Genomic DNA, 18,565 nt, shown 5'->3' on the forward strand with positions numbered 1-18,565 from the left:
GACAGAGAAGCCTCTGGTCTGTGAGAGCCAGATATCTTACTTGTTTGTAGGTGACCAAATACTTATTTCCCACCATAATTTGTAAATAAATTCATTTTAAAAAATCCTACAATGTGATTTTCTGGATTTTCCCCCCTCATTTTATCTGTCATAGATGGAGTGTACCTATGATGAAAATTACAGGCCTCATCTTTTTAAGTGGGAGAACTTGCACAATTGGTGGCTGACTAAATACTTTTTTGCCCCACTGTATGTGTGTGTGTTTGTATGCATGTGTCTGTCCCTACAGTGGCAATAAAAAGTATGTGAACCCTTTGAATTACCTGGATTTCTGCATAAATTGGTCACCAAATTTGATCTGATCTTCATCTAGATCACAACAATAGACAAACAGTCTGCTTAAAACTAATAACAAACAATTATACATTTTCATGTCTTTATTGAACACCGTGTAAACATTCACAGTGCAGGGTGGGAAAAGTATGTGAACCCTTGGATTTAATAACTGGTTGACCCTCCTTTGGCAACAATAACCTCAACCAAACGTTTTCTGTAGTTGCGGATCAGACCTTCACCACGGTCAGGAGGATTTTTGGACCATTCCTCTTCAAACCGGTTTCAGTTCAGCAATATTCTTGGGATGTCTGGTGTGAACTGCTCGAGGCCATGCCACAGCATCTCAATCGGGTTGAGGTTCTTCTGTTGTTGATTTACTTCTGTGTTTTGGGTCGTTGCCCTGTTGCGTCACCAAACTTCTGTTGAGCTTCAATTGGCTGACAGAGCCTACCATTCTCCTGAAAAATGTCTTGATAAACTTAGGAATTCATTTTCCCGTTGATGATAGCAAGCTGTCCAGGCCCTGAGGCATCCCCACACCATGATGCTCCCTCCACCATACTTCACAGTTGGGATGAGGTGTTGGTGTATTGTGCCTTTTTTCCCTCCACACAGTGTTGTGTGTTCCTTTCAAACAACTCAAATTCAGTTTAATCGGTCCACAGAATATTTGTCCAATAGCGCTGTGGAACATCCAGGTGCACTTTGCAAACTTCAGACACGCAGCAATGTTTTTTTTGGACAGCAGTGGCTTCTTCTGTGGTGTCCTCCCATGAACACCATTCTCGTTTAGTGTTTTACATATCGTAGACTCGTCAACTGAGATGTTAACATGTTCCAGAGATTTGTAAGTCTTTAGCTGACACCTTAGGATTCTTATTCACCTCATTGAGCATTCTGCGCTGTGCTCTTGCAGTCATCTTTGCAGGACGGCCACTTCTAGGGAAAGTAGCAACAGTGCTGAACTTTCCATTTATAAACAATTTGTCTTACCGTGGACCGATGAACATCAAGGCTTTTAGAGATAATTGTGTAACCATTTCCAGCTCTATGCAAGTCAACAATTCTTAATCTTGGGTCTTCTGAGATGTATTTTGTTCAAGGCATGGTTCACGTCGGGCAATGTTTTGTGAATAGCAAAATATATATATATACATTTCTTTTTTAAATTGGGCAGGGCAGCTCTAACCATCTCCAATCTCATCTCAGTGATTGGACTCCAGGTTAGCTGACTCCTGACTCCAATTAGCTTTTGGAGAAATCATTAGCCTAGGGGTTCACATACTTTTTCCAACCTACACTGTTAATGTTTAAATGATGTATTCAATATAGACAAGAAAAAAAAACAATAATTTGTGTGTTATTAGTTGAAGCACACTGTCTGTTGTGACTTAAGATGATCAGATCAAATTTGATGCCCAATTTATGCAGAAATCCAGGTAATTCCAAAGGGTTCACATACTTTCTTGTCACTGCATGTTTGTGTTGCTTTTCAGTCGCCGCTGTTCCATAAGGTGTATTATCATCTTTTTAACTTGATGTTACTTGATGTGGAATAGAGTTCCATGTAGTCATGGTTCTATAGTATGTAGTCGGTTCTGGACTTGGGAACTGTGAAGAGACCTCTGGTGGCATGTCTTGTGGGGTGTTTATGGGTGTTTGAGCTGTGTGCCAGTAGTTCAAACAAACAGCTTGGTGCTATCAACATGTCAATACCTCTCACACATACAAGTAATGATGAAGTTAATATGTCCTCCACTTTCGAGTCCACATGTGGTAAATTCAATTGATTGGAAATGATTTGGAAAGGCACGCACCTGTCTATAAGGTCCCACAGTTGACAGTACTGTACATGTCAGAGCAAAAACAAAGCCACGAGGTCGAATGAATTGTCTGTAGAGCTCAGAGACAGGATTGTGTTGAAACACAGGTCTGGGGAAGGGTACCAAGAAACTTCTGCAGCATTGCAGGTCCCACAGTGGCCTCCATCATTCTTAAATTAAAGACGTCTGGAACCACCAAGACTCTACCTAGAGTCCTGAAGAAACCAAGATTGAACTATACGGCCTGAATGCCAAGCGTCACGTCTGGAAGAAACCTGGCACCATCCCTACAGTGAAGCATGGTGGTGGCAGCATCATGCTGTGGGGATGTTTTTCAGCGGCAGGGACTGGGAGACTTGTCAGGATCGAGGGAAAAATGAATAGAGCAAAGTACAGAGAGATCCTTGATGAGACTGGGGCGCAGGTTCACCTTCCAACAGGACAACGACCCTAAGCGACAGCCAAGCCATGTCTCGGCATGTCCTTGAGTGGCACAGTCAGGGCCCGGACTTGAATCCGATCTAACATCTCTGGAGAGACCTGAAAATAGCTGTGCAGCAACACTCCCCATCCAACCTGATAGAACTTGAGAGGATCTGCAGAGAAGGGGAGAAACTCTCCAAATACAGGTGTGCCAAGCCTGTATTGTCATACCCAAGAAGACTCAAGGCTGTAATCACTGCCAAAGGTGCTTCAACAAAGTACTGAGTAAAGGGTCTGAATACTTCTGTAAATTTGACAGTTAATTTTTTTAAATACATTTGCAAAACATTCTACTACCCGTTTTTGCTTTGTCATTATGGGGTATTTTAGAATAATGCTGTAACGTAACAAAATGTGGAAAAAGTCTGAATACTTTCCGAATGCACTGTAGTGTGCTACTTTTGACCAGAGCTCTATGCCACTGTGTTATAACCAGGCCTAGACCTGACATGGGGCAATCAACAGGTGACCTACTTGTTGGGGTACTTGCGGAAAATGTCCTTGATGACCACGATTGCCTCCTGCACCACATAGTTGACCTTGGTCTGGATTAGGTCCAGCAGGGTGCTCACACAGCGCTCCGCTGATTGCTGACAGACAGAGACAGAAGAGACTGTCAGCCAAACACAGAGCAGTCAAGGGAGACACTACAGTAACAATTGGCATTATTCAGGCTTTTGTTATTAGATGCATGAAAAAGCTCCAACCTTTCATAGACATTTATACTACACATGCTGCAGTAAACACATGACACACAGTCATAAGGCTAGCAGTAAAAACACTACAGTTAGCTTGACAGTTTCTTGTACTTGACTTGAAACATTATACTACAGTGTATGACCCGTGTACAGTATATCATGACAGTGTTCCATCATCTCCTCACTCTCACCTCCACTTTGATGGCACAGCGGCCGATGGCTCGGACTGCCTTCCGCACAAAGTCCACATCCACCTCAGTGGCATACTCCTTCAGCTCTGCCAGCACCTATGAAACCCCCAGCATGAGGTCATTGACTGGCTTTTATGTTGTCTAGGAATCACACATTACTGCTTGTCCATGTTACCTACCAAATGTTATTTACAATCAAACATCATGGCTTCCATTGGAAGTAAATGTTCTAACTGTAATGAGATTGTGGTGTGTGTGGGTCACCTGGGCGATGTTGGCTTGAGACGCCAGGCGGATCATGATGTCCAGTTTCTCCAGCTTGACATAGATGGGGTCGTTGTACTTCACAAAGAACACCTTCATCTCATGCTTCAGGATCTCTGGGCTGCACAGAGAAACCGGTACAGTCGGTTAGTTAGTAGAATACAGCCAACACATTAAATACTTTGAATGTGCTGAGGAAGCACGGGTAGAGTCCCAAATGGCACCCTAATCCCTATAGAGTGCACTACTTTTGACCAGGGCCCAGGTAGCACACTATATAGGGAATAGAGTTCCATTTGGACTGCACACACTGAACAGCTGTAATTATCTGTGACTAATTTCTGTTGGTAGGCCCCCTATTTATCTCCAGGCCTTCCTACCGTTTCTGTACGATGAGGTTGATGTTCCTCAGGGCCACGTACTGCAGCTCAGGCTCTGCAGACAGCAGGGTGACCAGGGGCGGGGCCAGCTTCTTCAGCAGGGTGCTATAGTAGTCCAGGTCCTTAGGAAGCATCTCCATGAACTTCATCAGCACCTTGACCGCCGACAGCACCACCGCAGAGTTGGCATGGGACAGACGGGGGGTCACCCGCTCACAGATACTACAGCGGGTGGGAGGGAGAAAAGGGCAGAAGTGATACAAGGGACAAGTACAGATTATGGGGAAATTGATATACATTACACTTCATATACAGCAGATGATGTGGAAACTGACAGGGAGAATCAGTGTGTCATAGACAATGAATGAATGTGATGAATGAGGTGGCATCCTGTGCTTTCTGACCTCTGGGACTCGCGGTCGTCACGGGGGGTGTAGTTGGCCAGGCAGTCCAGGATGAAGATCTGACCCCACTCTGTGCACTCGTTGAGGGCTGTCAGCAGCTTGTTGATGGACTGGGGGTTCAGGTCCAGCAGGTTGCTGTTGGGGTGGGACTCTGCAATCTCAGACAGGGCTGCCACGGCATTCGCTACCACCTGACAGAAGGAGAGGGTAAGTTAGACTGCAAGAACACATAACCTAGTAGGCGGCAATGAGATGACGGAAGGAATTCATTTCCAAACAGCGATACAAATCTGATACCGCAAGTGCCCTTTTTCCTATACTGGGATAAACCTCCCATTCATGAAAAGTAGTACTACAGCCCAAGAGCCAGTAGTCTCGCCCAGGGGGAGGTAGTCTAGCAGTCTGGTCAAGCCTGCCGTGGGAGCCTCACCATGGGGTTGGAGTCAGAGATGAGGTCCTTGAGGGTATCCAGGAAGCCCTGGTCCTCCACCAGCTGGGCGTTTATGTCATGGAGCTTGGCCACGCACACGGCTGCAGTCTTCCTCACGTAGGGGTCCTCGTCCTTCAAACACTTCCTCAGAGGCTCACACAGGTACTCAGTGATCTTGTCCACGCGGATGCAGCCCATAGTACGCACAGCCAGGGCCCGGATCAGGGGGTTAGCGTCCTCACAGTCCTGAAAGTGGAGGAGAGTCTCTCTATGTTAGTTTTACACACTGAAGAGTATTGAGATGTAGCAACCCCAGTTCTCTCACTTGTCAGTGAGACAATATTTTGTATAGGTCAGGGCAGTCTGTCTGACCTGCCCTGGTGTTGTGCTTTACCTTGACGAAGGTGTTGACAGCCATGATGGCCATGTCAGGCTGGCTCTTGGCATAGTTCATCAGGTACAGGTAGACCAGCTTCTTCAGCTCCAGGTTGTCAGTCTGCATGCAGTTCACCACGTCTGGAAACAGGGCACTGGGGGAGGGGTGCCAGATAATTACATATAGAATCATGAAGGTATGACAGCAGCCACTCGTGAAATATAGGTTCCCTATGGAGGGAGCAGAGTCAGTAAGGGCCATGACTATCCACCGCATTGTCACATGTTCAGAGGTGACACCAGAGCGCGGGTCTAACACGACTCACCTGACATCCTTCCCAACGGTCATGGAGGCAATGACCTTCTTCACAGCCTCCTTCTTCTTCTCCTTCTTATCGCTGTTCAGCTCAGCTTTCAGCTCAAAGATCTCTCCTGCACAGATGGAAACAGAACATACCATTAAAACAGATACACACACTTTTGCTATGTGGAGTAGTCATGCTTAATTCTTTAGATCAAGACCGGAGCGTGTATTATAACCAGTCAGTGAAGGGTGCACTGCACACACTACTGTTACTTTGATTACAATTCATTTCATGACAGGAACACATGTATTGTTATAGAGATACAGTTGACCTAGAATTGCTTAAACACTGGACAAAGCTTGGTTAAACAACACTCCATAGAGGCTGGTCTATATTGATAGGTTGGATGGACAGAGTGGTTGAGGGGTGGGTTTAAAGAGCTCATGTTCAGTAATGTATTATTGCATATAAAAGTACCATGTATGTATATGTAGCAGAAAAGCTGAAAAACCAAAAGAAGATGTGTCCTCCGAAGAGGGGGGTGGTGGTGGATGGGTTAATAAAAATATATATTTATATATTTTTTTAAAGTTAAACCATGCACATCTCCAAGATACTTGTTCTATTTGAAGGGCCTACTGTACATGTAGGCAGTGGTGTAAAGTACTTAAGTAGTACTTTGAAATATTTCTACTTAAGTAGTTTGAGGGGTATCTGTACTTGACAACTTTTACTTTACTACATTACATAAGAAAAGGATGTACTTTATACGCGATGTTTTCTGACACCCAAAAGTACTCATTAAATGTTGAATGCTTTTCAGGACAGGAAAATGGTCCAATTCATGTAATTATAAAGAGAACACGTGGTCATCCCTACTGCCTCTGGCCTAGCAGACTGACTAAACACAAATGCATCTTTTGTAAATTATGTCTGAGTGTTGGAGTGTGCCCCTGGCTGTCCGTAAATTAAAAAAAACAAGAAAATGGTGCTATCTGCTTTGCTTAATATAAGGAATTTTAAATGATTTATACTTTACATACTTAAGTATATTTGCACACAAATACTTTCAGACATTTACTCAAGTAGTATTTTACTGGGTGACTTTTACTTGAGTAACTTTCATTAAAGGGATCTATACTTTTACTCAAGTATGACAATTGGGTACTTGTTCCACCACTGCATGTGCAATAGGTGCAAAGACAAACACAGACAGAGCAGAGGCTGGACTTCAACCTCTCCGCAGTGCAGCCTGTCCTCAGGTAACACTACAGATCAGTTCAGCTTCTCTCTGGGCTTGGATAGGAGTGTTTACCCTCAAACACCACTGTCTGTGGGCTTAACCTTGAGCACAACTTCCCCCTGGTTCCAAGGGTAGAAAACCCATTAATGAGCCTCCCTCACACCTACACACAGAGTAGTGATGATCTGCCTGAAGGACAATAAATCAAAGCAAAGGGTTGCTTATGCAGCACTTCTGACTCCAATGTCTCATACAAGGCAAACAGACATGAAGAGACAAGTCTCCTTCATAAGCACTATATCAGTTTGAATGGTAGTGATTGGCTGGCTGTTTGGGGGCTGTTTTTGAAGAGGTGAGAGAGGATGCAGAGCGAGACAGAGAGCCGGGGAAAGCCAGAGGGACAGCAGGAGGGCTAACTTAAGGAGTGCTAAAGCCTGAGGCCCTAATCTTATTTAGAGGACAACCTCAGCTGTTCTATTCCTGCTTTCATCAGCCAAACACACAAAACACACATAGCCAGGCTGCTGCTGAGCCCGGTTTTCTACTCCTTTTGTTGATGTTGCTTTCTCTTGGCTGTAAATACCCTGAACCTGACATGTATTTTTTGTGACAGTATGTGGTTGGGAGCAATTCATTTCTAGAACATTCTCGATATAACATTCTCTAAGTCAACCATTGTTACACATGGTGGCTCTTTCCATCAGCGGGGTCATGAAGCCTGTTTCCATATTTTGATTAAGCCTACACACAATTTAGATCCGGGCCTAAAATAAAGTCATGACTAATATGATAAGAGTAGCCTAAAAACAGCAGCTCTGAATGAATTTTGATACTGTAATTTTTTTATTTATATATTTAAAATTCACTTTTGAAAGTCAAAGTGGGCCAGACCTTTCTTGGTAGTGGTGAAATACTTAGAGTCCGTCATCTTGGATCCAAATTGCCGGTTCTCCTGCAAGAGAGAGAGAGAGCGCGAAATAATTAATGAAAAACAGGCACCAAGGTATATTTTTCCTAGAAGGAGAGGGACCTGCAAAGAAGACAGGAAATTGTAGAAGTGCAAGTGCAGGCAAAATAGGAGGAAGTCTTCATCACTTGGACACTTAACTTTGAGGTTTTTTTACGCGATTACACATTGTCCATTGTGTTAAAACACATTGGTCGACAACCCCTAAACAAGTTAAAACCCTCCTAGTCAGCACATAGGCCTACTTAATCAGCCGGCCTCTGAGTCGACCTGTCGTTTGGGGTCCACGGAATTTCAGTCTGTAGCACACAGCATTATTCCTTTCCTGTTGTTGAATACCACACTCGATCCACCACCTTCATGTGGTGGATCTTCCCACTAAGAAAAAAACGGACTGTTCTCTGCACTAAAAAAAACACTGCAAAGTAGCAGGCCTTGAAAGTAACAAAGCTCCTGTGAAATTAAAAACATTTGTCTCTTATTTCACTGGATTAACAGCCCCCTCCACACCCAACTTTAGCAATTCAGGATGAGATTGGGCCTCACATGTTGATATAATGCAATATAAATTATGCTGTGAGTAGTCAGTGTATTGACTCTTGAGTATTTCATCCATCAACATTAACCCAATTCTAGTACTTACCTTTTTTTCTTCATGAGGTAGTCTTATAGATATCAAAAGTATTGACAGTATGAAAAATAATTTAGACATACAAAACAACCAGAGTACTAGAAAAATGGCACAAATGACTACCATGTTATCACACCCTGCTCCCAAAGTGATAGTGCAGAAAGCACAATGCCTGTTGAGAGGTTGTCTGGTTGGGCATTGATAACAATGTTGCTGCCCACCACACTGCTGGACAAGTTCGTAAACTACAGTGCTGTGGTGGTTCAATAGACAGGACCCTCGTCAAATTCCCTGGGACTAAACTCAATACTCTATTCTTTTTCCCCACTACTCTCTTCCCAATCTCATGCTCTCACCAGAACAAAAACATGCACAATGTTAGACTCCTTGCTAATGGGAAGCTGTCATTGCTGACTACCTAGTCACAAGCTTGGCTAGTGGGGGGAAAGTGGTCAGTCAATCTGATTCAGAAGCTGGAGAAATATATTTAGGTTAAGCATAAATAGTTATGCTAGTTAACATTTTATTGACTTGAGGCGCATCAATAAAAGGTGTTGCCTACATCCAAAGTGTAGGTATAAACTAACTGTATCATGGCAATCAGATCTGTGGCCCTTTGTGAAGAAATATCAACTAACAGTAAGCCTACATTAATTTCTGTGTTATGGCAATAACTGGCAGGCAACGGCCAGCTGTCATAACGCAAATGTAGCCTAAAACACTGACTGACTGCATCTAGCATGAAGTAAATAATGTTACTTCCCCAAAGACTATTTTGTGTAAATGAATCAATATTTTCAACAGCTACCTAGTTAGCAAATTTGTCAAGGTCTAGTAAATGAGCTGAAATTGACAAACTGAGTGGTATCTCTGACAGCAGTCAAAAGCTATTGACAGATTGTTATTAGTTAGCAAACAGCTAGGTTACTAATAGTGTTAGCTACTTGGCTGGAAACTTAGTTAAAACAGTTCAGTTTCTATGTCACGTGCAAGTACAGTGAAATGCCTTTCTTGCCAGCTCTAGTTAAACCCAACAATGTACAGTAGCTAACCTAGTACTAATCAATATCCAATGCTAGTTTACGCGGGGCCCCACTAAACTATTTGAATACCCTGTAACTTAGATAGGTACTTAGCTATGACCTGTGAGGTTAAGGTAGTGTTAAAAACCCTGGCAAACTATTGTTATCATAACTAACTAGCTACACATGTTCACACTTCCTTCTTGTCATTCCGAGCATCGCTAGCAAACAGTAATAGCCAACAACTGCTAGCTAACGTTAGTTCGCCAGAATGGTTAGCACTTCATCGGCTTTGCTCTCGTTCATTTTTAAAGCTAAAATTCTATCAAGCCAAATCGAATGACACAAATCAGATTTAAAACTGCTCTTTCTAACTTCGACTGATTACTCACGCATAATTGATTAGCCCACTCCATATTTGCTTGATGAATGAACCTGCTGCTCAGCTAGGTACTGTAGCTGATGCTATGCTGCTGTCTAAAGAAATTACCTTCTAAAGTAGAGGCTTATGGAGCCTTTGCCGGGATAGTAAAGCTCTTAATCTATCGACCTATTTTCAAATCCAACCCCACAGAATGAACGTGCCTACTGAAGTTAAAATTAGACACGACACAAAATAAAACAGCAGAGAAAATCGAAAGCATCTTACCGTTGCGAAGTGTGTGTTTTACTTGGCCTTCGTTCCCTCCCACTTGAAAAGCTATCATCGATCATGGTGTTTTTTTACTTCCGACTTCCGCAATAAGGTAATTTTAGGTGGATAATAATTATGAAAATGACTCATTTGGTGAGAAGATTATCATTAAGTGGGTATCAGATCACATTTTTTTCACATCGTAAATAGACCAATCAAGCCTTTTTCTTGAATATTCAGACAAAAATGTCAACTAGCTATATTATGCCAAAACTGAGATGGAACTTGATCAGTCTTATTTAAAAAGATGAAAACATTTATCTGAATACCAAAATCTCTCTCTCTCTCTCTCTCTGTGTGTCACACACAAACACGCAGGCACCTGTATAAAAGAAATGTGTATGCTAAATAGAAACATAATGTGCCATGTCAATAAGGTCAGAAATGTGAGATATGAGAATGCTTCCGCTTCATCTTCCCTGGATTTTATGGTGGTTAGCACTGTGAAATGGTTTTTAATGACTTTTGGTTATAGGGCCTATGGACTTTCTAGTGTCATTTAAAAAGTTGCTTCACAACCTAGTGCATAGACTAACCTCAGTCACCATTGGCATGATTAGAGGTCCTCTCATCATCATCTCACTAAAAGTTTAAACAACAAAAACACAGTTGATAAGAGAAATATCAGAGGAACATATTTTATTTCAAGAACAGCTTGACAGCAATTGATTTTTCAAGGAAGAGTGAGGTCTTGGTTTTGCAGTATTGCTATTTAATACAGACAAATTCCACAAATGTTAAGTACTCATCTTCAGTACATTTAATTGTCATTATTTGATAGAAAATAACATCAGCAAATGATGCTTAAACACAAAAATAAATTCAAATGGACATTCAAAATTGATGTGACAATCCGTTTCATTTCATTACTTTTTATTATATCATTTAGACAGAGATATCAGAGATAAAAGGGAGAACGAGCGAGAGAGAGAGAGAGATAATTAGTTATTTCAAAAGCAGTGTTTGACAATCAAAATAAATGTTGCACCCTAAGGAGAAAGTTAAACTGGAAAATAATTTTGCAATTACAGTTGAATTGCCAAACTCAATCATTAGACCATGGTTTTCAACATGTTTACTGGAAAACATCTGTCACTTGCTTACCCATCATGCATGTTTTAATATTTCAAACCCATTTGATAATTGAACATTTTAATTGAAAATGTATCAAAAACAAATATATAAATAGTACTTTTTTTAAAAGACAGCCACATGTAAAAGCAATACAATGAAATGGACCCAACTTTTCATTGGGTCAGTGAAGAGAGAAAATGTATATTGACTAATAATGCAAACAGAGCCTACTTATGCCAGTGGGGGGTCAAATAAAAATGCACCGGTATCTTTGAGCAGTTAATAGGCAGTGTGTAGGTTGGCTCCTCCCTGTGTAGTTATCAACAAAACCAGTGGCCCACTTGGATTGGCTATATTCATTGCGGGAGTGTTCCCTTAATACAGCAAAAGCATAACAGCATCTGCTGTACTGTGACTATTTGGTTGATGTGTGGACATTAATTGGCATGATAAAACATGTTCAAAGCAAATATTTGAACAACCAAAATCCTCAAGTCAAAGACACAAAAATACATGAAAACATTCTCAGAAATAGTAGAACACCACCTACGGCCTCAAGTAGAGGATAGAAACCAATATACACAGGCAGTTAGAAAAGCCAAGGCTAGCTTTTTCAAGCAGAAATTTGCTTCCTGCAACACAAACTCAAAAAAGTTCTGGGACACTGTAAAGTCCATGGACAATATGAACACCTCCTCCCAGCTGCCCACTGCACTGAAGATAGGAAACACTGTCACCACCGATAAATCCACTATAATTGATCATTTCAATAAGCATTTTTCTACGGCTGGCCAAGCTTTCCACCTGGCTACCCCTACCCCGGTCAACAGCACTGCACCCCCCACAGCAACTCGCCCAAGCCTTCCCCATTTCTTCTTCTCCCAAATCCAGTCAGCTGATGTTCTGAAAGAGCTGCAAAATCTGGACCCCTACAAATCAGCCGGGCTAGACAATCTGGACCCTCTCTTTCTAAAATTATCTGCCTCAATTGTTGCCACCCCTATTACTAGCCTGTTCAACCTCTCTTTCGTGTCGTCTGAGATTCCCAAAGATTGGAAAGCAGCTGCGGTCATCCCCCTCTTCAAAGGGGGGGACACTCTTTGACCCAAACTGCTACAGACCTATATCTATCCTACCCTGCCTTTCTAAGGTCTTCGAAAGCCAAGTCAACAAACAGATTACCGACCATTTCGAATCCCACCATACCTTCTCCGCTATGCAATCTGGTTTCAGAGCTGGTCATGGGTGCACGTCAGCCACGCTCAAGGTCCTAAACGATACCTTAACCGCCATCGATAAGAAATAATACTGTGCAGCCGTATTCATTGACCTGGCCAAGGCCTTCGACTCTGTCAATGACCACATCCTCATCGGCAGACTCGATAGCCTTGGTTTCTCAAATGATTGCCTCACCTGGTTCACCAACTACTTCTCTGATAGAGTTCAGTGTGTCAAATCGGAGGGTCTGTTGTCCGGGCCTCTGTCAGTCTCTATGGGGGTGCCACAGGGTTCAATTCTTGGACCGACTCTCTTCTCTGTATAAATCAATGATGTCGCTCTTGCTGCTGGTGAGTCTCTGATCCACCTCTACGCAGACGATACCATTCTGTATACTTCTGGCCCTTCTTTGGACACTGTGTTAACAACCCTCCAGGCGAGCTTCAATGCCATACAACTCTCCTTCCGTGGCCTCCAATTGCTCTTAAATACAAGTAAAAACTAAATGCATGCTCTTCAACCGATCGCTGCCTGCACCTGCCCGCCTGTCCAACATCACTACTCTGGACGGCTCTGACTTAGAATATGTGGACATCTACAAATACCTAGGTGTCTGGTTAGACTGTAAACTCTCCTTCCAGACTCACATCAAACATATCCAATCCAAAGTTAAATCTACAATTGACTTCCTATTTCACAACAAAGCATCCTTCACTCATGCTGCCAAACATACCCTCGTAAAACTGACCATCCTACCAATCCTCGACTTCGGCGATGTCATTTACAAAATAGCCTCCAATACCCTACTCAATAAATTGGATGCAGTCTATCACAGTGCATTCTGTTATGCCACCAAAGCCCCGTATACTACTCACCACTGCAACCTGTATGCTCTCGTTGGCTGGCCCTCGCTTCATACTCGTCGCCAAACCCACTGGCTCCAGGTCATCTACAAGACCCTGTTAGGTAAAGTCCCCCCTTATCTCAGCTCGCTGGTCATCATAGCATCACCCACCTGTAGCACGCGCTCCAGCAGGTATATCGCTCTGGTCACCCCCAAAACCAATTATTCCTTTGGCCGCCTCTCCTTCCAGTTCTCTGCTACCAATGACTTGAACGAACTACAAAAATCTCTGAAACTGGAAACACTTATCTCCCTCACTAGCTTTAAGCACCAGCTGTCAGAGCAGCTCACAGATTACAGCACCTGTACATAGCCCACCTATAATTTAGCCCAAACAACTACCTCTCCCCCTACTGTATTTATTTATTTTACTTCTTTGCACCCCATTATTTCTATCTCTACTTTGCACATTATTCAACTGCAAATCAAACATTCCAGTGTTTAACTTGCTATATTGTATTTGATTCCCCACCATGGCCTTTTTTGCCTTTACCTCCCTCACTTGCTCACATTGTATATATACTTATTTTTCTACTGTATTATTGACTGTATGTTTGTTTTACTCCATGTGTAACTCTGTGTTGTTGCATGTGTCAAACTGCTTTGCTTTATCTTGGCCAGGTCGCAGTTGTAAATGAGAACTTGTTCTCAACTTGCCTACCTGGTTAAATAAAGGTGAAATAAAAATGTAAAAATTAAAAAGTGTCTGCAGAGAATTGATAAGGTCCCTGGAACCCTGTGCATTACTGAACTATGGGCTCTGGCTAAAGCCATAAGGATAATGGAGAGCCACAGTTCTAATAGCATTTTTTATTTCCCTTTTATGACTTATTCTGGGCCCTCACCTTCAGACTCTACATACATCATTGTTTTTCACTTCGAGCCATACCTGTAACTCGAGACCAATTCATAAATAAATAAATAAGACCAACTACATCCCTCCCTTCTTTTCATCAGCAATGCTACCTACGTTCCCATTGACACCAGAACACCTGGTATATATTCCTATACAGTACGTACTCAGATTCAGATTGCTGACAGATGTGCACACACCACCTCTGCTCGTGCAACCCGATTACTGAAAACCCACTGCAGCAAAGGTCCCTGTCATTCCACTGTAAAACCATTCATAGTAGTTTTACAGGCTCTAAAGCCTTGTTGAAGTGTCAAACCCACAGTCAGATCCCTGGCCTGCTCTGTTATTGATATTGCCAATAAGGCAGAGTCCATAACAGGGGACAGACAAAACCATTACACTATCAATTGTTCATGTCCATTCTCCACATAAAAGCCCTCAAGAAAAACCTACACATATTCTTAAGCCATTTCAATACACCACAGAGTACATCACGATGAACAATCATCTACTCCAAACCAATCCAGCAAAGCATGCACATGATTCAAAACTCAATATGTGAAGGAATTTCATCCAAATATGACACTTTTTACAACCACTAGATGTCACTGAAGACACTTTCACGAGAGATTGGTTTGTCTATGTATCTATTACACAAATAGATTATAATCCATCTAAAAAAAAGTGCTTCTTTTAATTTAGTGTCGTTGAACAATTCTACACTGAGAAACAAACTGATGGTGATGGCAATGACACTCACGTTGGATGGGTGTTGTTGTTGGGCACTAACATTCTCAAACCACACTTAAACACACATTTTAAGGCAAAGGGAATTGTCAAGGCATTTCCAACAGCAATATTGCATAGCTAAGGCAGCATATAACCCCATACAGCAAATATTTACACATTTCATAATTATGTCTTGTTATATACACTATAACCACATCTTTATGCAAGTATACATATACATGTACAGTACCAGTCAAACGTTTGGACACAGCTACTCATTCCAAGGTTTTTCTTTATATTTACTATTTTCTACATTGTAGAATAATAGTGCTGACATCAAAACTATGAAATAACACATATGGAATCATGTAGTAACCAAAACATTTGGAAACATATATTCTATATTTGAGATTCTTCAAAGTAGCCACCCTTTGCCTTGATGAGAGCTTTGCACACTCTTGGCATTCTCTCAACCAGCTTCATGATGAATGCTTTTCCAACAGTCTTGAAGGACTTCCCACATATGCTGAGCACTTGTTGGCTGCTTTTCCTTCACTCTGCAGTCCAACTCATCCCAAACCATCTCAATTGGATTGAGGTTGGGTGAATATGGAGGCCAGGTCATCTGATGCAGCACTCCATCACTCTCCATGGTCAAATAGCCCTTACACAGCCTGGAGGTGTGTTTTGGGTCATTGTCATGTTGATAGACAAATGATAGTCCCACTAAACGCAAACCAGATGCGGATGGAGTATGGCTGCAGAATGCTGTGGCAACCAGGCTGGTTAAGCGTGCTTTGAATTTGAAAATAAATAACACATCACACCTCCTCCTCCATGCTTCACGGTGGGAACCACACATGCGGAGATCATCCGTTCACCTACTCTGCGTTTCACAAAGACACGGCGGCCAAAAATCTCAAATTTGGACTCATCAGACCAAAGGACAGATTTCCACCAGTCTAATGTCCATTGCTCGTGTTTCTTGGCCCAAGCAACTCTCTTCTTATTATTGGTGTCCTTTAGTAGTGGTTTCTTTGCAGCAATTCAACCATGAAGGCCTGATTCACACAGTCTCCTCTGAACAGTTGATGTTGAGATGTGTCTGTTACTTGAACTCTGAAGCATTCATTTGGGTTGCAATTTCTGAGGCTGGTAACTCCTAATGAACTTATCCTGTGCAGCAGAGGTAACTTGGTATTTTACCAAATAGGGCTATCTTCTGTAAACCACCCCTACCTTGTCACAACACAACTGATTGGCTCAAATGCATTAAGGAAAGAAATTCCACAAATTAAATTTTAACAAGGCACACCTCTTAATTGAAATTAATTCCAGGTGACTACCTCATGAAGCTGGTTGAGAAAAGAGTGTGCAAAGCTGTTATCAAGGCAAAGGGTGACTACTTCAAAGAATTTTAAATATAAAATATATTTTGATTTGTTCAACACATTTTTGGTTACTACATGATTCCATGTGTGTTATTTCATAGTTTTGATGTCTTCAACATTATTGTACAATGTAGAAAATAGTAAAAAAATTAAGAGAAACCCTGGAATGAGTAGGTGTGTCCAAACTTTTAACTGGCACTGTATATACACACGTACATATATAAACACATTCATCCACTTAACTTACTCTTTTGTACACATATTTTAGTGTTGATTTTCAAGTTGAGATAACTCTTGATCATTGGAAGTATGTTTCAGTGACAATGACATATTATCTTACTCTTGCCCCAGACTGCAGTTAACACATAGAACATAATGTGAAAAATACTACTTTGTATATTTCCACAATAAAAGCTCAAAAACGAATCAGAAGACATCACTCAATCATGGCCATGTGGATTGGCAGTGAGAAAGTGACATCATACATGTATGACAATGAACAAGTCAGGATGCAGAGGGTTGGTGGGGGAAGGTGAGTAGAAGTGCACATATGGAATACGAAGTCCAAAGGACTGTTAGATGTGAACATTGTACAGTAAATTATTGTAGAGTATTGTATTGATATAAGTCCAATACAGATTAGATGTGTAAAGATACACAGAAGGTAAGGAGCAGAGGGTGAGTGGAGATGGAGAATGAGAGAAAGTATTTGTATTTGTATTGAAAGTATTTGTTACAGCACGCTCTCCACACCAGTATTTTGACAATCAAAGCAGACAGAGATGCTGTGGCATACACTGTCCACTAGAGGGAGCCAGTCCAGTTGACTTGATGATGATGCTTGTGATTCACTGCTCCTGCCTGGGGTTCTTTCCTCCCCATCAGCCCTGACACTTCTTCAGCGATGCGTATATAGCATGGGGCTTTCAAGACAGTGCCTGCTTTGTATTAGACACTTTATGATTGAACAAAGCATCCCCATATAATGCCAATAAATCCATTCAACTTAAACAATAGTATTCGATTCGGGATCGATCCTTTGGTAATAAATCATTAGGCTTAGAGTGCAAAGAATATCATTGGATACTGAAACCCTGACCGTTATAGGTAGGAAAGGGCATGACTGCATGACAAAATGAGGGAGTATGCAACATGCTCTATAAAAAATAGTCTGTAGCCCAGTCTCCAGTCTATTTTAGACAGTAGTCAGTTTCATTTGACAACAGACTTTTCTATATCAGCATCATCAGGATTAGTTAGTTGTGTGTTACATCCAGGCCTCAGTGTCCAAGCCGCTCTCTGACTCCACAGAGTAGGAGCGGTCCCTGTTGCCCATGGCAGGGGAGCGTGACTGGGGGTGGATCAGGTCGGCAAAGGCCTGGTGCATGGCCTTTCGTGAGGGTGAATGGTCGTTGGAATGGGAGCTCTGAGGGGACTGTGGCGGGGTAGGGGTCTGGAGGGGAGTATGGTTGCCCCTGGCCTGAAGGTCTCTGTAGCTGACTGGGGTGGGGATACGTGACGGGCTGTTCCCTGGCCGGTTGTCTGTACGGGGTCTGATCCTGGGCCTCAGCTTGAGCTTGTAGATGGAGGGCACCCTGTCAGCCTTTTTCCCTGCCCTCTTGGGCCGGAAGACTACACCCCCATCAACTGCATCCCCATTGGCCAGGGGAGGAGGTGGAGGAGAGTACTCTGAGCGTGATTCACTCAGGCTGAAGCACATGGAGGAGCTCTCACTGGAGGAGTCTTCCTGGAAGGAGCAGTCCTCCGAGGGGGGCAGGGGGATGGGCGAGGGACAAGACTCTGGGGGAGGGAGGTCATCGTTGGGGTCTCCACCCTCCAGGTCGTAGGGGAAGCTTGGTTGGTGATCCTCCAGAGGGACGTCTCCCTCAGGCCCCGAGCTCCAGCCCAGCTGACCCTGCTGGCTCTCCATCAGCACCTCTACTAGAGCACCACTGACATGCCCCCCCCCATTCATGCTCCTGCGGTGGAAAGGAAGTTGTGAGGGGGCATGGCTGAGAGATATGCCCAGCTCCAAGTCTCTCCGGCCGGGCAAGGAGGACAGGAGCTTCCCTTCGTCTATGGAACTGGAGATGGCAGGGAGCTTCCTGAGACCTCCACCTCGCCCGCCCCAGCGCTCTGGTTCTGCG

At 42.8% G+C, this 18,565-nt stretch overlaps 1 protein-coding gene across 1 annotated transcript in view; it reads right to left on the reverse strand.

Moving 5' to 3' along the window:
- LOC124036362 (AP-1 complex subunit beta-1-like) overlaps positions 1 to 10,032 on the reverse strand; it is a 43,720-nt gene extending 33,688 nt beyond the window's left edge. The window contains 10 exon segments of the mRNA XM_046350859.1: positions 3,117 to 3,232; positions 3,532 to 3,627; positions 3,796 to 3,916; positions 4,176 to 4,397; positions 4,580 to 4,770; positions 5,010 to 5,255; positions 5,404 to 5,539; positions 5,711 to 5,816; positions 7,824 to 7,884; positions 9,945 to 10,032. Of these exon segments, the coding sequence (XP_046206815.1) occupies positions 3,117 to 3,232; positions 3,532 to 3,627; positions 3,796 to 3,916; positions 4,176 to 4,397; positions 4,580 to 4,770; positions 5,010 to 5,255; positions 5,404 to 5,539; positions 5,711 to 5,816; positions 7,824 to 7,884; positions 9,945 to 9,968 (1,319 nt within the window). The 5' untranslated portion in view covers positions 9,969 to 10,032.
- Between the last annotated feature and the right edge of the window lie 8,533 nt (positions 10,033 to 18,565).

This window comes from Oncorhynchus gorbuscha, linkage group LG05 (genome assembly GCF_021184085.1).
Source record: "Oncorhynchus gorbuscha isolate QuinsamMale2020 ecotype Even-year linkage group LG05, OgorEven_v1.0, whole genome shotgun sequence".
In the NCBI taxonomy this organism is placed as follows: domain Eukaryota; kingdom Metazoa; phylum Chordata; class Actinopteri; order Salmoniformes; family Salmonidae; genus Oncorhynchus; species Oncorhynchus gorbuscha.